Source organism: Argentina silus (genome assembly GCF_951799395.1).
Source record: "Argentina silus genome assembly, chromosome: Y".
NCBI classification, from domain to species: domain Eukaryota; kingdom Metazoa; phylum Chordata; class Actinopteri; order Argentiniformes; family Argentinidae; genus Argentina; species Argentina silus.
In genome coordinates this window covers 13,166,533-13,176,234 of record NC_139654.1, presented here as the reverse complement: position 1 = coordinate 13,176,234, position 9,702 = coordinate 13,166,533, and the positions used below count along the sequence as shown (strand labels likewise).

At 45.2% G+C, this 9,702-nt stretch overlaps 1 protein-coding gene across 2 annotated transcripts in view; it reads right to left on the bottom strand.

Annotated features, from left to right (window-relative positions):
- Positions 1-1,083: 1,083 nt before the first annotated feature.
- LOC310823863 (fibronectin type-III domain-containing protein 3A-like) overlaps positions 1,084-9,702 on the bottom strand; it is a 90,875-nt gene continuing 82,256 nt past the window's right edge. For both annotated transcript variants that reach the window (XM_083696746.1, XM_083696747.1), the window contains one exon: positions 1,084-2,126. In XM_083696746.1, the coding sequence (XP_083552872.1) occupies positions 1,803-2,126 (324 nt within the window). In that variant the 3' untranslated portion in view covers positions 1,084-1,802. The remainder of the gene's footprint in view (positions 2,127-9,702) is intronic.

Here is a 9,702-nt window from a genome sequence, read left to right as displayed (position 1 = left end):
AACAAATGTTCACTTTGGAATGTATGATGTATGAGGTAACTGCAAACATTAAAATTACATACAAATGTTCTAATTTTTTGTTGTGTTCTCAGCCAAGGTTAGTAACTTACCATGGTGAACAGGTGTTAAAATGGCACACATTGCAATCACTATCAAAAATAGGAATTTGAGTCTTTAAATGACAAGACGACATTTGCACAATCATCAAATCATGTAATTCCAAATCCAATACTTTTTGCAAGGTACATGTATCGGTTGCAACAGCAATAATCTGCCCATAACCAAACACTAGACCCTACTGCCAGATTACTACACTGATCATTCAGTGTTTGCAATCTGTTACAAGGACTTACACACAGAGAAATGGCAAACATTTAGATTCACAGGAAGTACATGAGTTAACACATTTTGTATCTGCTGTTTGCTTTTCATGTACTCAGGTTCTCTTATTTTCTCTGGACAAAGTTAACATATATTACTTCATCATAAAAAAATATACCTCACATGTATGACCCTGACAAAAGCAAATCTAAATAAAACAGAAAATAATACCTACTGTAGGACAATATTCAACTTTCTTATCATTATGTATATGCTGACTAACATTAAATCAATATTGCTAAAAGAAAAAGGAAACATCTATTAGTGTTTTCTAAAACTAAAAACAAAACCCAAAACAAACCCAAAGAAAATGCTCCCAAGTTTTTCTTTTCCAATCTTGCTCTCTGAAACAACTGGCACCGACACCATTTAGTTGGAGAAACCAGCTGTTTCGGGAACACATGATGTGGTACTACAACTTTTAAAACACCCAAAACAGAAATTGGGCTTGCACATCAGAAAATGTGTTCTACAAAATGCATCACAAGACCAAGACACATTCAGTCATAATTTTCTTTCACTAAGGTGCAAAATCAATTACTGAAAAAAGATATCTGGGTATGCGTACATTTATTGTGCTAAACAACAACACTTCGGAGTAAAGCTGCTGCATGATTGTAAAAACAAGCTACAGTTTAACTATATGATAGTAAAAATCATTTGAATTCATTGCATTAGTATGGTTTTTGTTTATTTTCTATCTCTATTCGAAGCAATTTCTCAAACAAACAGGTCCTTGTGTCTTCCTGTACAAAAATATACTAACATTTCTCCAGTCATGTTTGCATCCTTACACATTCTGAACATCCAAAAAGTTGGAAAGTGCTAAATTAACGTTCTGTAATGCAAACAATAATTGTATATCTGCTCTTCCTCTCTATATAACCCCTTAAACTCCAGAAGGAGGGCAGTCCCTTTGAGGCCCTCAAGCCCTCTCCTGGCCTGCTTGTGCACCCCTGTGACACACACACACTCCACTGTGCAAACACTGGCCCACCAGGTCCTAGGGTCAAACAGCACATACATAGCCTACTGATACACCTACATAATATTTTTGGAACATAATCAAAAATACTGGACATTTAAAGTCAAATATAAATACCTCAATCTATACATATATGATCGACAAGTACATGAGTGAAAAGTATGATCACTCTTTTTCTAACCGTATCCCTGCTCCTTCTGTGCAGGATAACCAATCATAATGAAACATAGAAGGGGGCAAAGAAGGGGAAGAGAGAGACAGGAAGGTATCATAGGCGTGATAAATGGTAGCATTTCCTTGCTGTTGTTTAGGTCATCTCTCTTCCTGCCCCCTCACAACTGCTAATCTGATAGCTCGAGTGTGACAAAACAAAAAGTAAAATCAACAGGGAAAAAAAAGCTGTAACCCTGCAGCTGGGGTGGGGGTTGGGGGGTACTCATTTGATGACAAAGTACTGGATGACGAAAGCGATGAGGATGGAGATGACTGCAAAGAAAATGAGGATGAGGGCAGCACACTGCTCATCAGACAGGCTGCATCTGGGTCTGGTTGCCTCTGCCCTGGACCTGGCCCCTGCGCCACTTGGGCCGCTGCCCGCTGAGAGCTCGCTGCGCTGGGAGGAGAGGATCACTGTAGGGCTGTACGGCCCACTCAGCTCTGGAGCCTCTTGGCATTGCCGGATGGCACACACCCTGAAGCGATACTCACTGTTGGGTTGCAGGTTAGGGACCTGGAAAGATGTGGCAGAGCCTTTGTAGACCTGTACCGTGGAGGAAAAAAAAAGAAGAAAAAGAGGGAAAGAAGTGAAACTACAGTATGTGGAACGTAACACGACTAAACAATGCAGGTTGGATCTAATGGGAGACTTACACTTGTAGTAACTTAAACAAACCTTGTAAACTCGTATTCGAAAAGAAAAAAAATCTGCACTTAAATCAAAGTACAATATTACTATGGTTTGCAATGTCTGTATTCTAAAGCAACTTAAACCATTGCTGCATGAATGGGTTAACATGATAAAAGCATGATGACGTAAACAGAGATAACCATTTTTAATGGACATTAAAACATAAATCAGAGGAGAATGGCACTTTGGCCCAGCATGACTGTCATTCTGCAGCCACTGACGACATCATTTTGATGCTTTGTGGTACCTACAAGTTGGAGCCAAATAGATATTCCCATGGACCACCATTTGCGGTGCTGCAGCACCACTCAAATAGCTAGAAAGCTCCAGGAAGCTTTGCAGAGCCTGAACACACTTGAGATTCTTGTCATTGTCCTGCTGTATGATGAAGCACTGTCCAATGAGTTTGGAGGCATTTGCTTGTACTGTCTCTGTACACTGTAATGGTTCAATAAGAATCTGTACTATGAAATGCTAGTAAGCATTAATAATGTTGATAATACTAATAATTTAAGCATTAATCATGTAATGAATGTTTGTCTATAACAACTGTGTGACTGTAATAGGATCCGTGACACAGAGGAGGACTCGAGGTTGCTGGTGTGGGAAAATCCCGTTTATTTTATAAATGTCTGTCAGGACTTTCCAGTCCCCGCTTTCCAGCCGTCTCCCTCCAAAGCAGAGGCACACACATCTTAAACCATTTCGTTAACGAGGCTTCATTCGCAACAGGTGCGCAACGAAGCCTCGTTTTCGTAAGCCACGGTCCTGTAGCTCTCTCTACAGGCCGAATGCTGCATGTCCCCCCACAGTGACCCAAGAGTCACCCTTTGCTTATGACTTGAGTAGACTAATAGAATAGAGAAGTAGAAGTATTGCTTATGAAACGTGTTAAAAGCCAGACAGACATGTGGATGCGCAAGAAAGAAGGAAATATATGGATGTGTTGTTGCCAAGGCCTATGAGAAAGATGTGCATTTCACAGGACCCAAGGATGTCTGGCCAAGTGTGCCTATAACTGTGTACTATGGGAAAAGCAGATATGTAATATGTGAAGGGAGAGGGGGGTTTGAAAGTATAAATGTATGCTTGTAACTTTGTTTCTAACAAACAGAGAGCCCGAAACAGACTGCCATGCTTGCAACCATTAAAAGAAGTAAATAGAACATGTATTGTGTACGTGCCTATTTGTGCAGAGTCTCACCAAACACTAAGTGGTAACCCTAGATTTCCACAACAACTTGGGGGCTCGTCCTTAACCTGACTTCTCTGAAATTTCTATCCTCTAAGGTCAACTGCACAGCTGGAGACTGGGTCCCAGAGTCTGAATACCTCCCCGGGGTGGACATCGTAACCGAGGCACACGGGTGAGAAGACAGATGCCGAGGGAGGACAGGTGTTCCTGAGAATAGTCAGTACAGGATCCTATCAAATTTTGAATCCAGGTGAGACCACAATATGTCAAAACTCCTAGTTGGACAAGGTCTTCAGTTGGACTGAAAGACATCAAGCGTACGGTTAGGGCTGACGAGTCTATTGATAGTAAGTGTCCAGGGACACATCAATGACACTGACAAAAAAAAGCTGAGATCAGGCCACTAAGTCTCGGTTGGACTGAGTATATGTTAATAGAGTTAAATCAAAATATTGTAATGTCTGTTTTAACATTGTTCTTGTGACTGTAGTGCTCAAAGTTTCAGAGGTTTCAGTTCTTAGATGAGATAACGTTCTGCACATTCCACAGAGTACATCTGCCACCACAAGTAGCCCTGAAAATAAGGCGCCAGGTGTTCACGGCATTGCTTGGGAGTCATCTTTCAGTATTGGAAGACGCATTTGACATGCGTAGAGACACAGCGTGAAGTAAGAACTAGAGACGGAAATAACATGTGGACGTTAGGATTAAATAGTAATAGAGACAACACTGAAAGTCCAATTTACCAAAAAGAATAATTAATAAGGAACTAGAAAAGTGACGGATCAGGAATAAAAATGGGTAATAATAACAGAAAAAATGCGGTAGCGACAGAACGCGGCTCCTATTTAGGATCGGCTCAAATTATATTTGATAAACATGGTGTTGAAGGGACAAAATGTTGTGGCATTTGACAAAAGGAGTGGGAAACATTAGGTGTCCCCGCAAATAGGAGTTTTAGCATGAGGCAGATTACTGCGTTGAAAAATCAGGTAGACTGAGGAAGTGAATAAGGGTAAGAAAAAGCCAAAGAAGGTGAATTGGAAAGCATTTATGTACTGGTTTGAGGAGGCATTTAAAAGGGCACGAGCACAGGCAGGTACATGTAGCAGTACACCACATCAGATTATATCACTCCTCAAAATTGATGACTCCCTGGATAACCCATGTTCTGTACAACTACAGAACAGCGTTGTCGCTCTAGCTGTTCCCACGGCTGAGCAGGAACCACTCCTCATGGACCCACCACCTCCCTATCATGGGGGAGACAGTCAAAACGAAGGCGCAGGGGCCTGTCAGACCCCAGCCGCCGAAGGAGGACCATCCAAGAGAGTGGTAAGACTCTGTTCACTCCATTCACCACTACTCCAATCCCCACCATTTTCCTGTTCTACCCCACCACAGACCCGGAGTCAGGGCGGTGCTCGGGACTTGCCATGGTGTGATAGCCATAGGACCGGACCCTCCGCACCTCCACCAGACAATCTGTCAGACAATGAGGAGGGGGAGGACTCAGGACCGTGGTCGCCCCCAGGACGATGCCTTAATCTGCCCATGATAGCATGCCCGAACCCCAGAGAAGGAGAACCAAGGGTATTGGTATATAGACCATGGACCATACAGGAGATAAATTATTTGGCTAAAGATTCCCCCCCATTCAGGAGCGGGGAGGACTGCCTTTCCGTAACTATTTGGGAATGAGTGAGTGGTGAAGCCTGTTAGTTTAATCTTGCTTCAGTGTGCTGTTGGTAGCTGTTTCTTTTGCTGTGGCTATCCTGCCTTAAGCTCAGAACCTAGTTTCTATTGGAAGCCATCTGTTTGAAGTCAATTGCTGTTAAGTGCTGTCAATCTCCAGTGGGAGGGCCTAACACTATCCTGCAAGGTATTTAACTCCTGCTCACCTTGGACCAGGACTAATACATTTGGGATTGAGTGAGTGGTGAAACCTGTCTGGTCGTTAACTGATTGTCAGGTGGGGGGGGGCTTCTACCCAGCCAGTCATCAGCAATAACAGAATCTGCATTTATATTGTGACGATCGCAGAGCGACAGCCTCCTAACACAAAGACGAAGGAGTCAATCTGTGGAGTCCATTGAGGAAGGCCTGAGAGGAAGGCCAAACTACAAAGTATTTTTATTCTACTACTTTGTTTTTTCACTACTCTGAGTGTACTGAGTGCGACCTACATCTTGTATTTCCCACAAACCCTCTCTCTCTATACCGCCAAATATCACAATGTGCTTCCTCCCCATTCCTGTTGTTTTATCCATCAGGCGGACACATCGACGCTACACCCCCACTTGCAACCCTTCCAATGTAATCTACCCACCATGCTCAACTGACCACAACCTCACTGTCACGGGACAACTTTGGAACGACCAATCAGCGGTCTGGAAAGCAGAGACTATCTCAGCCTATGCCTGCTTCATGTCTCTCCACTTCCTTGCTCTCACAGAGACATGGATTACACCGGATAACAGCTACTCCGGCAGCCCTCTCTGATGCCTACTCCTTTTCTCATTCCCCTAGACTCTCTGGTTGAGGAGGAGGCACAGGACTCCATCTCGCCTAAGTGGTCACATAATGTCCTTCCCCTGTCACACCTGTCTATATCCACCTTCGAATTCCATGCTGTTTCTGTCACCTCCCCTGTCAAACTTCACATTGTTGTTATCTATCGTCCACCAGGTCAGCTTGGCCACTTCTTAGACGAGATGAATGTCCTTCTCAGCTTCTTCCCTGAGGACGGCACACTGCTCAGACTACTAGGTGACTTCAACATCCAGTCGGAAAGCTTCACTCGTCTGGAGCACTTGACCTTCTCTCCTCCTTCGGCCTCACCCTGTCCCACTCTCCTCCCACTCATAAAGGCGGGCAATCAGCTCGACCTTGTCTTCACCAGATCCTCCCATACCTCCAACCTTACTGTTACCCCTCTTCCAGTTTCTGATCATCATTTTGTATCCTTCTTCCTTCCTCTCAAATCCTCCCCCTCCCAGTCAGTCTCTACCCACACTGTATCCTCTTGTCGCAACCTGCGTACCCTCTCACTCAGCACTCTCTCTTCCTCTGTCTTATCCGCCCTACCCTCTGTTGAATCCTTCTCTCTTCTATCCACTGATGCAGCTTCCTCCACCCTCCTGTCCTCTCTTTCCTCATCCTTCAACTCTCTGTGTCCACAGATCTCAAGGCCGGCACGATCCACTCCACGTGCTCCCTTGCTGTCTGAAACCCTGCAAGCTTGTAGAATAGGCCTCCAGGCAGCTGAGAGGAAATGTAGAAAAACTGGCCTCCATGATGACCTAGACCCTTATCTCTCTCTCCTCCTCAACTACACCTCATCTGCATCAGCTGCTAAAGCTTCTTACTACCATTCCAAAATTCAATCCTCTGCCTCTGACCCAAGGAAATTGTTTTTCATCACATTTTCATCACTCCTCAACCCACCTCCTCCTCCTCCTCGGATGACTGTCACCTACTTTGAAAAGAAGGTTGATGACATTAGCAGCTCTTTCCCTCTACCACCAACACTGCTACCTTTCCTCCCAAATCCACTGTGCTACACCCGGTCTCTGGTTTATCAGATTCTTTCCCCCCTTTCCCCTGATGATGTTCTAAAACTGGTCACATCCAAGCGGGCAACCACCTGCCCCCTCGATCCTATCCCCTTCCCCCTTTCTCCAATCCATCTCCAAAGACCTCCTTCCGTTCCTTACCACCTTAATCAATTCCTCTCTATCCACAGGATCTGTCCCAGCTGCCTTCAAGACAGCCAGAGTCAAGCCTCTTCTCAAGAAACCAACTGTCTAACTACCTCCTTCAGAACAACCTCCTTGACCCTCATCAATCCGGCTTTAAGGCTGGGTACTCTACTGAGACTGCTCTCCTTGCTGTCACAGAGGCCCTCCACTCTGCTCGAGCTTCCTCCCTCTCCTCTGTTCTCATTCTTCTGGACCTGTCCGCTGCATTCAACACAGTAAACCACCCGATTCTTCTCTGCACCCTCTCAGAATTGGGCATCTCTGGCTCTGCACTCTCCTGATTTGCTTTCTACTGGCGCCCCGCTGGTGGAATGAGCTTCCCACTGCTGTCATGACTGCAGAGTCACTACCAATCTTCCGCCGTAGATTGAAAACCCATCTCTTCAGGCTACATCTTAACAGTCCCTCCTAAAGACCTCTTCACCCCCACTATCCCCCCCAAAAATAATCTTCAAGCATTGTGACTGCCAATGGCCCCTGGTCTGAGCATTGATTACTTTATCTTATGATGACTGATGGATAGATGATTCACTTACTGAAACAAATGCATTTGCGGTAAGTCGCTTTGGATAAAGGCGTCTGCTAAATGCCATAAATGTTCTTGGCAGACCTAGTCGCAACAGTCAAACCCTCCACCCACGAGATCAGAAGCCTGTTGAAAAAAGCATTTAGGGTTAAAATGGGGAAGAATAGAGGGCAATTTCCCCATCAACAGTGTACCATGGGCTGAAGGCAACAAGTATCAGGGGCACATAAGGGATTTGCTGGGTTGAATAACAGTAGCTTATCCAGCTTGAATGGATATATCAAGGGTAGCTTCAGTAGTCCAGAAGGATACAGAGGGTTGTGGGAAGACCATCATCTCCATAAGAGAGGGGCGTTTATAGCTGATGGGGGGGGGGGGGGTTGGATCTGGGGGCTGAAGACAACATCCCAGAAGACAGCCCACACGAACAGCAGCTGAAAAGGTATTTGATTGAGGGAATGAAATCATCCCTCTGTGATTATGTAAACAAACACTGCATTGACATTGATCGATGCACCATCCAAGCGATGGAAGCTTACTGCCGTCATAGTATGCATCTAGAGAGGGCAGAGAGGGAAAGGGGTTAATTGAGAAGAATCGAGAAACCAGACTCCAGGTGGCCCAGATTCAAGCATTTGAGCAACAGGCTGGCAGGGGCTGGGGGAGGCTTCAGAGGCTGAGTAGAGGAGGTTTCAGGGGACGAGGAAGAGGGGGAGCGGGCCCGAGGCAGGGAGGTGCGACCCACGTTTGAGGTGTGGGTCTGTGGATCATTTTGTTCGAAAGTGTCTCTACCCGACACGGAGGAAGCAGCCGACGGCGGATGGGATGTAGCGCCGCCACAGAGTTTCAGTTGAAAACCCAATAGGACACCAACATGGACGGAGACAATATTGACAACCAAAAGGGACGACGAGAGGCATCGAGGAGGGTGAGCTTGACAAAAACCATGACACACACACACACATACTTGCATTTCCTAAAATTGAAGTAATGGCAGATGACTGCTGACAATTGATTTAGTGGTAGGGAATAGACATCACATTTCTGGTGGATTCAGGAGCAACCCACTCAGTAATTAATCAGAAATTCTGGGGAAGATTTAAGCCTAAAATGAGCTGCCGGTATTACCATAACAGAGTGTTTTACTGCTCCACTGACCATAAGAACACATCCCAAGGATACAATGTGCAAACATACATTTTTGCTGTCAAAATGTTGTCCTGCGAACCTGTTGGGTAGAAATTTGATGTGCCAATTAAATGCATCAATCAGCTGTGACAGTGAAGGTCTCACGGTAGTTTGGGGTGAGAGTGCTGTCACTCAGATGGTGCAGAATTGTTCCATGCATCCCCTGTACGTCTACTCATGGGATCTACACTCTACGGTGAGTAGGTTTGTGTCAAACGATTTGGTTGACAAAGCAGAGACGTATGGGGCAGGCCTGACAGATTCTAGGAGGATCGACGATTTACATTGTAGTACAAAAGTGCGCCCTGGCTCCTGTGAAGTGTTTGAGGCAATGTGATTTAGAGAAGGGAAATTGTCAGGTCTATTGAGAGCAGAGAGGATGTATGTGGGGGTACTGTGCACTGGCAGTGGAGGAAAATGAGGAAGTAAAATAGTTATTTGATGTTCCATGCAGTGCCCCTCATGTGACACTAAGAAAGGCACCAGGCCGTGAGTGGAAGCAACTAGGGCCTTGGGTGAGAGAGTGTAACAAAATCAGAGATTGGCTACCTGATAGGAAATTAGGGACGATGTGGTCACCGTCTACGGGGACACGCATGATTCCTTTTACCTGCACATTTGCAGGTCTACACTCTACACATTTAGCATGCAGTAAAACCTTCATCATCTAGGTCGGCCTGTTTTGCAAGTATAGCTCAATCTAACCCCCGCCTAACAAGGGTCCCCAAAATTTTGTAGACTAAAGACAAATATGACGTG